Here is a 16,483-nt window from a genome sequence, read left to right as displayed (position 1 = left end):
CCCCCCCCAACACACACACACACACACACACACACACACACACACACACCCCAATGATAACCTTGGGTCACCCTGTTTGGGAACCACTGCTTTAGGGTAACATCAATTTTATTCTCCAGAAATCTTGGTGAGCTCAAAAATTGATCCCCAGAAAAAATCCACTGAACTGAACTGATTCATCTACTATTGAGTAGCTGAGACCCAGGTCCATTCCTGGTTTCTCTGCTTTTGCTTAGTTATTTGTTCACTTTGAGGATAATAATGAAACTGCAGCTTACCTAGTAAAATGTTTGTAGCTTTCTCCAGCTTGGCTGTGATGCATATATTCCAGTATGTGTAATATCTAGGTTTTTCTAAACCAGTTAGAGGCTCAGATAATAAGTTTCGTGTGAAGCTATGAGGACATGCTTTGCACTTTTCCTTAAACAAGAAGCAATATAGCAATTACAAGTGAGTATTGTCATTTTTGGGACTGTTGTTTTGTTTTGAGTTGTATTATGGAATTGTTTTACTAAGTCTTTAATTTTGTTTAAAATTGTGTCACATTGAAAGTGTAAATATTTAGTTAAATATATTTTTATATTTTCAGCCTGTTTGGTGGTTATTTTTTATACTATAAAAAAAATTTCTGACTGGACAAATGATGAGAGATGGGGCCAGCAACAAGCCTTGCACTACCTTTCTATATGATGCAGACTCAACATGGCTGTGCTTGAACAGCTCTACCATAACTAAGGTATAAATTTGCATGTTGTTCTTCATAGATTGATTTGTTTTCTTCTCTGGGTCATTGAGAGAATTCATCTCTGTGCACTGACTGTGTATGTTTTCTTGGAGTGTTTTGGGATTTATTTATCTGATAAGATCAAGATCACCTTTTTGTAAAAGCAAATCGTATAAAGTCATGAACAAACCAATGTTAGCCACTGAAAACGGTGGCTAATCGATCAGAGGAACTCATCAGGTTGAACTATCTCGTAATGGTTATTTATTTTCAACAACAAAAGCTTTTTTTTTTTCTTCCTTTTTTTTCTTTTAACTCAAGGTTCCATGAGGAAAGAGGATGAGTCTGCTTTGGATTGCACTGTTGTAATGTGACCAGCTGTATCAGCAGCAGAATGAACATACACACTTCCGTGTGCTTCTTAATTATATAGGATGCATCTAGTTTTCTCTTAAATGTCAGCTTTCTATTGCAACAGATATTTAAAATAGCAACTCTTATTAGGATGGCACCCTGTATATAACGATAGTAATTCTGCATTTTATTAAGTTATATTTTAAACTGCAGATCATAGGTTTATAAGCTAGATTTGCAGATTAGTAAATGCAACATTGTCCTTCAGGGAGTATAGGTGTTTACTACACAGTTTTCTAATGTGAAATTACTTGCAGAATGACCTCAGTTTGACACTGCAATGGATAGTTATTTAGTGATTTTTTTTTTTTTTTTTTTAGCTTTTGTATTAACAAGGATCTTATTTACTCATCTAAAAACCTTTGTTATTCTACATGTAATGAATTTTACTCCAAGATTTATATATTTATGCAAATGTAAAATTCTGTGTATAATTTATTAAATCTAGAGCTTGGCAACCCTTAAAAATATCTGACTTTTAGCATCTTATTTAATTATATACTTACTGTTCAGTAACAATAAAACGACTCAAAAAAAAAAAAAAAAAAGGGATACATTTTCATTGCTAGTAAATTGTGACTTGGTACTCATACACCAAGTATTTTGGCTTCTACTGCTTTTATGGATGCAATACTGCTGCAGGGCCAGTACTTATAACAAAATATCTCAGCCTTTAGTTTTCTTCAAAATGTATTTATTTGTTCATAAAATAAGGAAAATCACATTTTTACAAAAGATAACTCTTATTGTAAATAATCTAATAACCTTGACATTGTTAAATTTTTGTAAGTATTTGTAAACTAAAATTCCCATATTGGTTTATTTTCTTGCTTAAATCATGAATAGTTTGTGTGACAATGTCATGCCCAAGGGATACTGGAAACATTTTTTTCTGCCTTAGTTCGTTTTTGTTTTTTTTTGTTTTTTTGTTTGTTTTACACATCCTTGACAGATTTTTCCTACACTACTTACTACATATGTACTGTATCATAACATTTAAAATGTGAGGTGACAGCTAAGAGTGGTATTAAAAAAATAAAGAATTCTTTGGGAGAAACTGGCGATGTGCTGAATGAAAGTAAAAGAAAATACATGAATACCTGACATGCAAGTACAATATAACTAAATCGCTGGGGGGAAAAAAGCTTATAGTCGAGATTTCTTAAATCCTGGTTTATACAAAAATATATCAAGGTGGAAGTTATTTTGTAAAATAATCAGAAATCGTGACAAAACAAAACTTGCAGATCTGTGTCGCGTGCATAGTCCATCACATGACTAAAACAAAAAAAAAAAAAAAAAAAGACATGACATAAGCGCAGCACTTCCGCCTCCTCGTCCAATCACAGCTGCGTATTTTCCCGGAAGTTTTGTGTCACATGTACGCGGGAATCTCGATTCTTTTGGTCGACGGAGGAGGTAAAACATTCAATCCTGCAGTATTTCACTTATATTATACATTTTCAAACTTAGGTTGTGATTTTGATAAAAATATCCCAAAGCCTGTAGTAACTATCTGAAACGGGTTTATGGATGTAAAGTGTGTCTTTTGTTTGCTATAAAGCATCCCAGGTACCCGCTAATTTCATAGCTAACTAAATTAGCTGGCTGGCATCTCGGTTTAAGGTATTTTGTGTACAAATAACCTGTTCAGTCAAACTTTAGCTTTGAAATCCGCAACACATAGTCCGTATTTGCCTGTTTGTGAAAACTACTTTGCTGTTACCAATTGAACAGAATAAGTAGATATGCAACATTGGCATGTTTTCACCCCCTTAAATGTGGTGTTTACTATGTAATGCAGACAAAATGAAGGTGGTAACTTGTGAGATTGCTTGGCACAACAAGGAGCCAGTCTACAGTCTAGACTTCCAGCACAGCACGGATGGACGCTTTCATAGACTGGCTACAGCTGGAGTGGACACCACAGTCAGAGTGAGTGCAAAGTAACAAATTCTGTCTGTACAATTTCTGTCTGCAAATGTTTGTATAAAGTTATTTAAGCATCATATTATAGGCTGCCATCTTATCAGCTCATGTTTACACATATTACAGATAATTAAAATGACTTCTCAACTTTCAGTGTTTACCCTAAAGAAGCTACCATATGGCACTTAACAAAAGATTTAGCATCTTTTGCCTCTTTTCTTACAAATCTTCTAAATTCACTAGGATAGCTCAATATGCACATAATACAATAAACATGTTTTAATAAGCTTGTTATCGGTTAATTTGTTATTAATTACCTGGACCTCACAGGGCAAGCTGGCTAAAGAAAAAACTTTAACTGCGAACAGATTTCCACGGCTGAAAAGAGTTTCACCTACATGAAGCTTTAACTTTGTAACTAAACCTGATCTATAGAGTTTAAATGTCCTGTTTACGTGATGCTTATACAGCTGTGGCGGGTGGACATGGGCTCAGATGGGAAAGCAGCTGTGGAGTTTTTATCTAACTTAGCCAGACATACCAAGGCTGTCAATGTGGTTCGCTTTAGCCCCAACGGAGAACTGCTTGCTTCAGGAGGCGATGGTACGTCGTGCATCATAAATATTTCTTTTATTTTTAAAAGGTGCAATGTGTCTGAATGGAAGAAAAATTCATTATAAAATAAATGTATGTCTCGGTTACTTAAATAAATAATAATTCTATTGCAATCATACTATTTTTGATACAGATGCAGCAATTTTACTGTGGAAACTTAATGACTCTAAGGAGCCGGAGCAGGCCCCTGTTTTTCAGGAAGATGAGGATGCTCAGCTCAACAAGGAGAGCTGGTCTGTGGTCAAAACACTAAGGTATAAAAAAGGTATAAGGTATAAAAACATTGTTTGTCTGGTTTGTGGAGTGGCAAAGTAAATTACTCCCATTGTGCCAATATTGTTGTGACATCTTCCAATGGATACAAACAACTGTCTAGTAATTTGTCTTTTATCTTCTTGCAGATGTCTGTTTTGACTTACTTTGATCATTTATCTGTTTTTGTACATACTTTCTGGAAAATTGCAGGACTGTACACTATCGCTTTAGGTTAACTACAGTATTCAGTGCACTTCCTGGTAACAATTCATTTTAATGTGAAAAAAGAAGCCAAAGAAAGATGAAAAATCTCTAAAAGGCAGCAAATTACAGATTAGACATGCTTAAGTTTGAACCTATTTCCATAATTTACGCTTTCAAAATAACAGAAATAAAAATATAAAATGGCATCTGTTAAATTTTGGGCGCCCTGCAGAGTTAGTACCTTGTACTGCCCCCTTTGGACAACTGAGACCTGGCAGTGTCATGGATTGTTCTCAATCAGTGTCTGGAAAGACCAGGTGATTTCTATCTCAAATGTTTTAAATGCCCAGACTCATCTGATCTTTCCCCAACAATCGGCAGGTAGCCGTCAAGAACACTGAAACTGAGAATAGTTGACTCTCACAAAGCAGAAGAAAGAAGATGGCATAGCATTTTGAGACGCCAGTGGCAGTCATCAGGAACAGTGGAAGTTAAAGCAAGATCCGGAAGACCAAGAAAAATATCAGACAGAACAGCTTGCAAGATTGTGAGAAAAGCAAGTCAAAACTAACATTTGAGTGCACAATACATCCAGGAAGATCTGGCAGACACTGGAGTTGTGGTGCACTATTCTACTATAGAGATACTCGTACAAATATGGTCATCAGAAGAAAACCTCTTTTACGCTCTCACCACAAAAATCTGCGTTTGATGTTTGCAAATGAACATATAGACAAGCCGGATGCATTTTGGAAAAAAGTTCTGTGGACCGATGAGGTTAAAATAGAACTTTTTGGCCAGAATGAGCATAGATATGTTTGGAGAAGAAACAGCAGAGAATTTAATGAAAAGAACCTTTGTACAACTGTTAAGCAGGGGGGTGGAGCAATCATGCTTTGGGGTTGTATTGCAGCCAGTGGCACAGGGAACATTTCACGAGTAAAAAAGAAAAATGGAAGTAGAGAGAAAAATGGATTCAATAGGATTCCCGCAAATTTTGGACACTAGCTTTATGCCATCTGTGGAAAAAGCTGAAGTTAAGGAGAGGATTCGACAAATGGATAATGATCCTAAGCACACCTCAAAATCCACTGTGACAATTTGTTTTTGTCCCGATTCGATTCCGATTTTTTGAATGCAAATTCAGTTAAAATTGCAATTCTTACAATTCTTCAAAATTGCTGATTTTTGTAGATTAAAAACAAAAAAAAAAAGCTTTTTTTTCCCCTTTTTTTTTTTTAAACTCATTTTTCTTCATTTCAATTAGGAAAAGAACAACACAGTAACCAGACCATCATTCTGCTGATATAATGCCTAAGAAGACAAGTAAAAACATCAAAATTGATCAAAAATTGAAAAATGACCAAAATTTTATAATGGATTTTTTTGTTCATTTGGGAAAACAATCTTTTTTGGACAAAAACAATTTTTCGATGTGATTTTCCCACCTCTACTGTGGATTACATCAAGAGGCGTAAACTGAAGGTTTTGCCATGGCCTTCACAATGTCCTCACCTCAACATAATTGAAAGTCTACGGATAGACCTTAAAAGAGCAGTGTGTCGCAGACAGTCCAGAAATCTAAAAAAACTGGAAGACTTGTAAGGAAGAACGGGTGAAGATACTTCAAACAAGAATTGAAAGACTTTTGGCTGGCGACAAAAAGCATTTCCAAGCTGTGATACTTGCCCTTTTTTGTTGGCTGCTTTTTTTAACTTTAAAATTAATTTTTCTTCCCCCATTGTACCTTGTTAAATCTTTTAAAGACAGATGGTTGAGGCAGTGTGCATTTTTCCTGCCTCTTGTGCAATGTATGCTAAAATCCTCCTTCCTCCTTACATTATTACCTGGAAGGATGCAGCACAGATACTCCGTATGTGAACAGCAGCTGTAGAAAAGCTCCAGACCATGTTCGCATCACAGTTTCCTCAAAATGACCAGTGTTCATGCATGAAAATAACCTTATGCAAATATTTTCTGTGCTTTTTTTCTGGGGTTTTTTCCCCCCTGTATTTCGAATCACTCAAATCTTATAGTTGCAATCAGGAAATTGACTGATTTTTTTTTTTGAGGAAACTGCTGCTTTTTTTTTTTTTTGTTCTTGTACTTGCTTTTTTTTTTTGTTTTTTGTTTTTTGTTGTTTACTTTTCTCTTAAGGTTCGGACTAGTTTACAGGCACAGTTTGACTAAAGCTGTAGATCTGCTTTAACAAAGCGTTTGCATACTTGTCAGTGCAAACACATTTCCCCTTCTGGTTGGTTTTCAGAGGGCACATAGAGGATGTGTATGACATCTGCTGGACACGAGATGGAAACTTCATGGTGTCTGGATCTGTTGACAACACGGCCATAATGTGGGACATAAACAAAGGTTTGGAGGCTTTTTCTATGTCTTGCATCTGTTTGCATTCTTTCGGCTGTTACATTATTAAATGACATGTAAATTGTAGTCATATAACTTTGGTGTTCCCCTTTGTTGTGTTTAGGACAGAAGTTGTGCATCTTGAATGATCACAAGAGCTACGTGCAGGGAGTGACCTGGGATCCGCTGGGTCAATATGTTGCAACTCTCAGCTGTGACAGGTAGAAAAGTAGATTTTCCAGCGATCAGCACTTTGTTGGCATCCTTGATATGTTAACAAATACTTCATTCATACTTAAAGTGTGGATTTACCATGTTTCTGATTACGTGTATGTAGTTTCATCCAGGTAGTCGGTGACTCAGCAGGATGATGCTTACGATGTTTTTGTTTTTCTTCTTTTTCAGGGTGATGCGTGTGTACAGCACTCACACAAAGAAAAAAGCCTTTTGTATCAGTAAAATGAGTTCTGGGCCACTTGCAGAGGGAGAGGTCAGTAGAAATTTAGCGTTTTAAGACACCTCCCTTATCTTAGGCATGGCTAAGTTCTCATATACCACTTCTCTATTTAAAATTTATCAATCTTGTATCAGCTAATATTTTATTTGAATGTGAACTGAACCCTAAAATATTGATTTTGATTTTATTTTATTTTATTTTATTTTTTAACTAATGTATATTTACATCCCCATTTTGTGATCTGAAAAAAGAATTATTCTTATATACTCCTATAAGCTTTTTTAAAGCTTTTTAATAAAAGAGATATATTGCTCATTCTGTGCTTCTTTATTGTGTTTAACCCTGAAGGCCAAGCAGTACAGAATGTTCCACGATGACAGTATGCGGTCCTTCTTCCGTCGTCTTTCGTTCACACCAGATGGGTCATTCCTGCTCGCTCCAGGTACAAACTTCACATTAAAAATGTGGAATTTTTTTTCTGGGGGAAATTTTCTGGTGGTGTTGTATCCTGTTAAAATAAATTATCTAAGCTGTGTTCTCTATTCTGTTTTCACCTCTTGTTTACCTTAGCTGGATGTGTGGAGATTGGAGAAAACATCATAAATACCACCTACATCTTTTCCAGAAAAAGTATGAAGAGGTAATGTTTGTTCTCTTGTCATGGTAAAAAATATTAAGATCCTTTTTTTTTTTTTTGTCTTGTCCAGCATTTAAGCAAGCAGACTGATGTTCTGGATGCTGTGTTCTGCTGAGCAAATTTATTTTGCCAAGGGGAACTTTTGTAGATGTAATGATCCCCTTGTATTTCTTGATTCTTATTTTATTTTTCAATTTGTTTTGGATAATAGCTTGTATTACAGAGTTTATGCTGCTGGACCCGACCGGAAAGGACAGGAAAGGGGCAGAAAGAGAACAGAAAAGAGAACATAAAAAAACAAAAAAAAAACCAAAAGAAAGAGATCAATGCATACATGTATATGCACATACATACCCACCTACATATATATGTATATACACTCGCACATACATTATATATATACATATATACATACATACATACATATACACATACATACACATGCATACACACACATGTACACATACATGCATACATAAAGATAGATTTACATACATACATATACACATACATACACACACACACACACACACACACATATATATATATATATATATATATATATATATATATATATATATATATATATATATACACACACATATACATACTCACATACATACACATACACTCACACATATGCATACATATATACATATCCATACACATACACATAAGTACACACACATACCCACCCACACACATAAATATATACACCCACACAAGCCAACTCTAGATTCGTGGAGAACAAAACCGTTGACAATCATGAGGACCAGAAACTAGCAAGTTAAGTCAAAAAGACAGAAAGAGAGGTACCTGCTGTTAGTGAATAAACTTGCTGGATGACTCAGTGACTGTGACACATGCAGAACATTCATGCAGAACATTCAGAGTGGAACGTGTTTAGAGAAGAGTGATCATGCCAATGTGACCCCGCCCGCCTACAGCTAGAGGAAGGCCAGGAGAACCCAGAGACCCGGGTAACCGACAGTCACCCCCAGGTACAGATCCCAACCCCCCCACTCCAGAGCCAGCCATGCATTTGCCCAGGAGGTGGCGAAGGAGGTGCCCAACCAGAGTCCCCCGCAGTCAGGGGGAACAGGCCCCAGCAGGCCCAGGCCGGCAAGGGCCGATCCCGCCGGCCACCTAGGGCAGACAGAGCGCAGGCCCCAGGGCCCCAAGAGCCCGTGAGCAGCCCCCCACCCCCGCAGGCAGAGGGCACAGCCCACACCGACGGAGGACCAGGATCCCCAGACCGCCACCCAGCGGCAGCCAGGTCGCACCCCAGCGCACCAGCTGCGCCCCCGGGTACAGGACACCACCCCCCCACCAAACCACACACACATATATACATGCATACCCCCCCCCCCCCCCCCCCCCCCCCCCCCCCCCCAGCCAGCCCAGACTTAGGCCTAATGGACAGCACTCTTCCCCCACCCGTACCCCCCCCCCCCCCCCCCCAGTAAAGCCCCGAGAGCAGGGGCATGAGAAGACCCTATCGTCCCTGCCTCCCCCCCGCTTATGACTGATTGTGAAGTATGTATTAGTTGCAATTAAAACTGAGGGAAGTGCCACGCGGTGTTGGGAGAGGGACCACCTAAGCAGCCCCGCCCACCATACACCGCATGCTCTTCCCCCTAATCATGTGAGTCGTCAGTGTTTTGGTGTTTGGTGTCTAAGTGTAATTAAAACTGGGAGGTGAGCCGAGGCTGGGTGCAGCGATCAAGACCACCTTGATGGCCTTTCTCACCACCCAGCGCCACGTGCACACCTCCCAATACCCTGCCTGTGTGTGATGGGGAGCGGGGAGGAAGAGGGGTTGAGGGATTTAAGTCTGGAGGAAAGTGAGCTTTCCTCCAGAAGGTGAGCCGCCCGCGGCACTGGGCATGCCCCCTACTCCCAGGGCCCCCCAAGGACCAGGACAAGCCGGGGACAGCCATCCCCGTAACCAGAGCCTTCGGCGACTCTAACCAGAGAGTCATCACCGACCCAAGAGGGGACCAACTCACCACATGCAGAAGGGGAGCACGAGGACAAAGAGGAGGCGGGGCGGCAGAAGGGGAACCCCAGACCGATTGTCCACCGCCCCCTCACTCACAGAGGACACCCCCACCTGGGGACATGAAGTCCCCCCTTGTCCACACATCGGCACTTCACACTGTCTCAGCACACACCTACAGCCACACACACACACACACTTCCGGACACATTCAGGTCCACCCAGCCACCCGTTCAGCCCACCCTTAAAACCATCCTCCTGACCCCCAAATATTAAGATTCTTGCAAATGCTCTTAATTTATGTGTCTGCTATTGTCTGTCAGGCCTATTGCCCACTTGCCGTGTCCGACTAAAGCTACGCTCGCTGTGCGTTGCTGCCCTGTCTACTTTGAACTCAGGACCAAAAAAGGAGAAGGCAAGGACAAACAAACCAGCTGATTACTAAGCTTGTCTTGTCTGATTTATTTATAAATGTGTTTGTTTTTTGCTCTGCTTTTCTCTTACAGATGGCTTGACGCAAACTCTTCCCAATTTATTCCAGTTGCCGTACCGTATGGTCTTTGCAGTGGCTTCTGAGGACTCCATCTACTTGTACGATACACAGCAGAGCTTTCCGTTCGGCCTTGTGTCCAACATCCACTACCACACGCTTAGTGACCTCACATGGTAAAACTACTGCATGTTTGGCATGAATAATAATCATTTTTGACTGTAATTTAACTTGTTAGAAGCGGTACCTTCCTGCTTTCTTGGGGTTTTAAATATTGATTTGTTTTCCCAGTCAGAGATTGAGAACTCTGTGCTTGATGTTCATCAAATGCAGCCTGAAATCGACCATTAAATGTTCTGTTATGCATATAGAAATTTACTTATGAGCGTTCATGTCTTGACTTTCTAAATCTCATCCCTGTCTTCAGTTTTTTATGACATATTTGTATGATTTCTGGTTTAGGTCTGGTGATGGTTCCTTCCTGGCCGTGTCTTCCACAGACGGCTACTGCTCTTTTCTGTCCTTCTCTCCTGGAGAGCTGGGCACTCCACTGAAGGAGCCACCCACCTTGGAAGTCTTTGTCCCAAATAGCGGTGTTGAGAAAAAGGGCAAAAAGGCATCGGTGGCAAAGAACTCGCCTCCTGCATCCCAGCCTTCAAGTTTACCTCCGAATCCCACATCTCAACCCAACCTCGGCAAAGACGCCCCCTCTCCTCCCCCTCTAGAAGAAAAGAAGGGCACCCCTAAAGTTAAATCCAAGCCACAGCCCCGTAGGATCACCCTTAACACCCTGGAGGGCTGGGGGAAACCCACTCTAACCAAAGCCTCTGCTCCTTCAGCACCTCAGACCCCGGTATCTGAGAGCACAAGTGCATCTTGTACTTCACAACCACAACTCACCCCCCTCACCCCCACCAAGTCCTTCACAAAACAGCAACGTATCACACCCCTTACTCCCTCTACACCAACAGTCCTCAGCAATGCTAATACTCCGAAGTCCACTACCCCTAAGGTTACAACCACCCCAAAGCGGCCCACGCCAAGGTAAATATAAGAAGAGATGCTGAGTGCCAGAGAGTGATACAATTCTTTGCATGTGTGTTATTCTAGGCATGATTAGATATGTGTGTGTCAGAGGCGCTGCCTTTTTATGTTAAAAATTATATTTGCATAATTCTCAACATGTTAATGAGTGGACAACCTGACTCTGTCTAGTAATGACAACTTTTATTGGAAAAAAAAGACTTTTATTACCAACCACTTGAGCACTTCTAAAGAAAGTACTCATAGCTCTTTTTTTGTACTGCTTACATATCTGGTTTCAATAGATTTGATCAGGATTTAATCAAGTTTTTGGGATATATTAGAAAGATGAGTCTCAAAAGCTCTTCCATTAAAGCAGCCTTACAAAGTGTAACAAAAAAGACTGAAAAGCCAGTCAAATGCAAAAGCTTAAGGGAATTGTTAAAGAAGGAAACGCTAAGATAAGGAAGCTTTTTGAGGACAAAAATATTTTCAGATGAGATTTTTTGACCCCCTTGAAGATACTATTGCGTAATCTGGAAGCAAAAGCTTTGACAACATGTCACGATGTGTAGCACAACTCTTTCTTTTACAAAAAGAAAACAATGAAAAACGTCCTGACTTTAATTGTGAATTTGACAGGAGGTCAGTTTGTTGAGATCAGGTGATGATAAATGGTATATTTGTATGATATATGTATTTATAAACACAAGGTTGTTGTGCAGAGTGAAATAGGAAACATTTATAAAAATGCTTGAACTGTTTTAATGTTTTGACTGAAGTCACACAGACAGAACCGACTGCATCCATTGTGCTCGTCTTCCTACTGATTTAAGAAGCTAAGCTTATAATCTCCAGAAATGCCTTTGTTTTTTTAAAAAAATGTTATCCTAAAAGGGTGGAATAGTCGTCCTCTTTTTTTCATTTAAAAAAAAAAAAACACATACTTTAAAATATTTTTTTTTAAAAACCACAAGCTGGAAAAAAGAACATCTTTTCTGGGATTGTTTGCTGTCAGCTGACATGTGCTCAGCTCCGGCTGCATGAACAAAGCCCTGTCTGGTATGAGGGATTCGTTGGACCCCCCACTGGCTATAAAATAATAATCACTGTGACAGACTGCCCGCAGACAATGACTGCACATGCTTTTCTATGTGTTTTCTTTTTGTAACTCATAATGTGCCTCTAGTGAATACTATTGGTCAATAACCAGATGAGAAATGAGAATGTGATGGACTTTATTTACATGAGTGTTGCAGAATGTATTTAATCTTTTCATCTTGTCCTTTTTCATCAGTAGTTTTTTTTTTTTTCCTTTTTTGTTTTCAGGAGAGTGTCTCTCACTCCCATTGCATCTCGATCTCCAGCTGTTGGTTCACTTTTCAGCGCTCTGTCCTCCACAGAGAAAGCCAAACATGGTAAGCGACTTCTTTGGCTGTTGCTTCCACTTTTTACAAACAAGTTTATTGATGGTTGAAAACTTAGTCATATTATCACATCTTCTATGATGACTTCATTTGCAAATTAAGAAACTTTGCAACTGTTTCTCTCCTGATAACTTCTAAAAATTACTATTTTAAAATCTGCATCTCCAGCTGTAAACAATTTTTAGTTATTGTCTTTTTACTTTAATGTGACGCAGCATGAGCCAAAATGTTGCTGCAGTTTTTACATCATGTTCAGTTCCATAAGAATGGATACAATAGTAATCCCTCAGTTTGGGCCCAGTTCTCTGATTTTGCAGGTTATGTTCCCCTTTATTTATTTTATTTTATTTTATTGATCAAGAAATGCTAGTCATGCAGGTTTTTCTTCCCTTGGATAGCTTGATCTACCAAAAGGTTGAATGGGCTCAGGCTTTGGATCTATCCAAACTGTCAATGCTAGTTCTAATTACTGTATGTTGTTGTGCAAACAAACCCAACTCACTTCTGCTAGAGTTGTTGTTGATACAGGAAATTCCAACATTTGAACCCAATCCCTTCGGCCATTTGCTTACTGCAACAAACGTGTTACACACAGCGTATCAGCATACTTGCCTTCCAGCTGAAGTCTGAACAGAGACCAGCTATGAAGTGTAACCTGTCATTGATCTCCTCCTTTGTGTTCCACCAGAGCGCCCCTCTCCTCCCACTGATCCCGTGTGCCAGCCTCCAGATTCCAAACGACCCAAGAACAGTGACACCCCAGCAAAGACCAGTGTCAGCCAGGTTTAGTGTTTTGTTGCCAGTAAAGGAGCTTCTGTGGAGAAGCCACTCCGTGTGGATGTAACACTGCAATAGTATTGCATAACCGTTGTTGTTGTCAAGATGTTGTCTGAAGAAGTAACATTTCACATGAACTCGGTTATGTACGTTAAAGTCAGTGTCAAGTTAAAGCAAGTCTTTCTTTTACTCCCATGTTTTGTAGCTGTGTTTTGAGAAAATTATATCCCTTTTATTATGTTTGATCATTGTGCCATTTAAAAGCTTAAACAATGTCCTGTTAAATTAGTCAGAACATAAAGATAAACTTGAGCTGCAAGCTTTAAGACAAAAAAAAAGAAAAGAAAAATAGGCACTTCTAAGGTTTGTTATTTGTGTTGACTACGTTGTAATTGAAGAATAAACCAACAGTTTGAATAAAACATCTAAACCTGTCAAGGATTTATACAAATTTTTCTTTCAAATTTAAAACATGTTTGAGTTTAAACAGTGTGGCACATGGTGCTGTCATCATGAGCTGATGGTTATGTGAATTGTCTGGAAACTACTGCATACATGGCAAGTATGTTTTGTACCAAGTTTCTCATCCGTCTACATGATGACGGCAACTGCAGGATTTATAGTCGTGTTTTATGTTCGTGTCTGTTGATGTATACCAGTATAAATTACACTGCTGATGTTAATGATTTGAGGAAAGATCCAACTCAATTTCTGCAGCATTTAATGTGACAAAAATTGGCCTCAGTTACTCTGAAAGGGAAAAAAAACTGTCTTTTTACATGTGGCTGCCAAACCGAACTGGGAAATGAGTCCAATGGCTGTGGACCGGTAAACAAGTCAATCGTCGCCATCTTTTGTGGATAACTGAGAACTTTACAGAAGAACAAGCATGAGCCTGATCAGTCTGATAGAAGTCCTTCATTTAAAGGAGTTATGGAGTTGTCTGAGCTGCATACTAAGCTTCAATCAGTTGAAGTTGGCATTTATTTTAAATATAAAGAAATGATAAATAAAAAGAGCAAAACATTAACCATAAGATGCACAGCTACATATTCAAAAAGGAGTGAGAAGTAAAAGAAAGCTACACTTTACATATAAATACATATACCTATAAACATACATATACTCTAATCTACACACATAAGCATGTACACATTTATAAACTCACCAACATCCCCATACATACAGTATGCACACACAGAAAAGTGAAAGTAACCAGTATGAAAGAAGGAAGTAAAACAAAACCCATATCCTTATAACACTGCAACCTATCAACTCCTGCTTCCCTGTACCTCTTGAATCTTTTTTTTTTTTAACCTCAATTTAAGTAGTTTCATGCTTAGATGTTTCTTCAGCAGCATTGTAATCCCATCACACCGACGGAAACACAAAAACCTTTCCTGTTGTACATATTAATTTAATATTAAAGTTAATTTTCCCCTTAATTATAACCTCCCTTATGAATAGTGAATAATTTCTGTATATTTACTGATCATAGATTATTTTTTAGTTTTAAACATTATTTGAGCAGTTTGATATCCCACAATGCTGCTATGTTAATATTAGTATGAAAGAATAGTAAGTCTGTGTGTTCCAGATAGTTAGCATTATGAATGATCCGTACTGCCTATTTTTTAGACAGCAATCAGTGATTGTAGTTATGTTTTGTAGCTGTTGTCCCAAACCTCAGCACAGTATTGGTATCTATGGTGAGTGTGGAGTGATTTCTGATCCAGAGCCTTCTTTGTTTTCATTATTGCAATACTTCCTGAAACTTTAGTTTGTACACATTTTACATGTGATTTCCAATAAAGTCTATCATTTTTAGTTACCCTTAAAAATCCTATTTTCATAACATCTTTCTATTTCAACTCAATCGGCTTTTTATTATTACCTGTGTATTTGTTGCATAAATTACCAAATAGCATTATTTTAGCCTTTTTCAAGTTTCCTGCATCCAGCATCTCTTAAGTTTTCCCAACATACTTGTAAGCAATAAACACTAAAGAAGATTGCTGAGTGATGTATTGTGGAAAGAAAAACCCACCACTCCACTGGATTTCTTCAAAAGCCCCAGATGACCTGGCTGGCACAGGATACTACAGGTACATCTCAGAACATTACAATATTATGAAAAAGTTTAATATTTTTTGTCACTAATTTCAGAATGGAAACTTATATATTTTATAGATTCATTATACATAGAATGAAACATTTCAAACATTCAGTCCTTGAAATTTTCATAATTGTGGCTTATAGATAATAAAAACCCAAAATGCAGTGTCTCAGAAAATTAGAATATTGTGAAAAACTTAAATCTTTGAAAGTCATTGTGTCACACCCTACCAAACCAGAGTCAACAACAGAAGCATCTCACCTGGGCTAAGCAGAAAAAGGACTGGACTGTTTCTCAGATGAAAGTAAATTTTGCATTTCATTTGGAAATCAAGGTCCCAGAATCTGGAGGAAGAGTGGAGAGACACAGAATCCATGCTGCTTGAAGTCCAGTGTCAAGTTTCCACAGTCAGTGATGATTTTGGAGCCATGTCATCTGCTGGTGTTGGTCCACTGTGTTTTCTGAAGTCAACACAACCATCTAACAGGAAATGTTAGAGCACTTCATGCTTCCTTCTGCTGACAAGCTTTATGTAGGTGCAGATTTTTTTTTCCCAGCAGGACTTGGCACCCTCTCCCTGAGCCGTCACCTTATTGTGGTGGAGGGGTTTGTGCGTCCCGAAGATCCTAGCAGCTATGTTGTCGGGGGCTTTATGCCCCTGGTAGGGTCACCCATGGCAAACAGGTGTCTAGGGGAGGGACCATGGCTCATAGACCCCTATGACGATGACAAACCTGGGCATAAATGTTCCCTTGCCCGGACGCGGGTTACCGGGACCCCCCTCTGGAGCCAGGCCTGGAGGCGGGGTACGAGAGCGAGCGTCTGGTGGCCGGGCCTTCGCCCATGGGGCCCGGTCGGGCTCAGCCCGAAAGGGTTACATGGGCCCCACCTCCCGTGGGCTCACCATCTGCGGGAGGAGCCGTAGGGGTCGGGTGCAATGTGAGCTGGGCGGCAGCAAGGGGCGGGGACCCTGGCGGTCCGATCCCCGGCTGCAGAAGCTGGCTCTAGGGACGTGGAACGTCACCTCTCTGGTGGGGAAGGAGCCTGAGCTTGTG

General features: G+C 39.5%; 1 protein-coding gene across 1 annotated transcript; it reads left to right on the top strand.

The window, feature by feature from the left end:
* Positions 1-2,947: 2,947 nt before the first annotated feature.
* Positions 2,948-13,375, top strand: chaf1b (chromatin assembly factor 1, subunit B; the record flags this gene model as incomplete). Its single annotated transcript, XM_079254511.1, has 13 exons — positions 2,948-3,073; positions 3,538-3,670; positions 3,816-3,936; positions 6,408-6,511; positions 6,627-6,723; positions 6,908-6,992; positions 7,308-7,401; positions 7,530-7,599; positions 9,919-10,010; positions 10,102-10,261; positions 10,548-11,129; positions 12,438-12,526; positions 13,224-13,375. The coding sequence occupies 13 exons, from the start codon at positions 2,948-2,950 to the stop codon at positions 13,322-13,324; spliced, it is 1,854 nt and encodes a 617-aa protein (XP_079110637.1). The 3' UTR covers positions 13,325-13,375.
* Between the last annotated feature and the right edge of the window lie 3,108 nt (positions 13,376-16,483).

Source organism: Telmatherina bonti (assembly GCF_933228915.1).
Source record: "Telmatherina bonti genome assembly, chromosome: 15".
Lineage (NCBI taxonomy): Eukaryota > Metazoa > Chordata > Actinopteri > Atheriniformes > Telmatherinidae > Telmatherina > Telmatherina bonti.
Note: the sequence above shows the minus strand (reverse complement) of the source record. Positions and strands in the feature narration are given on the sequence as shown.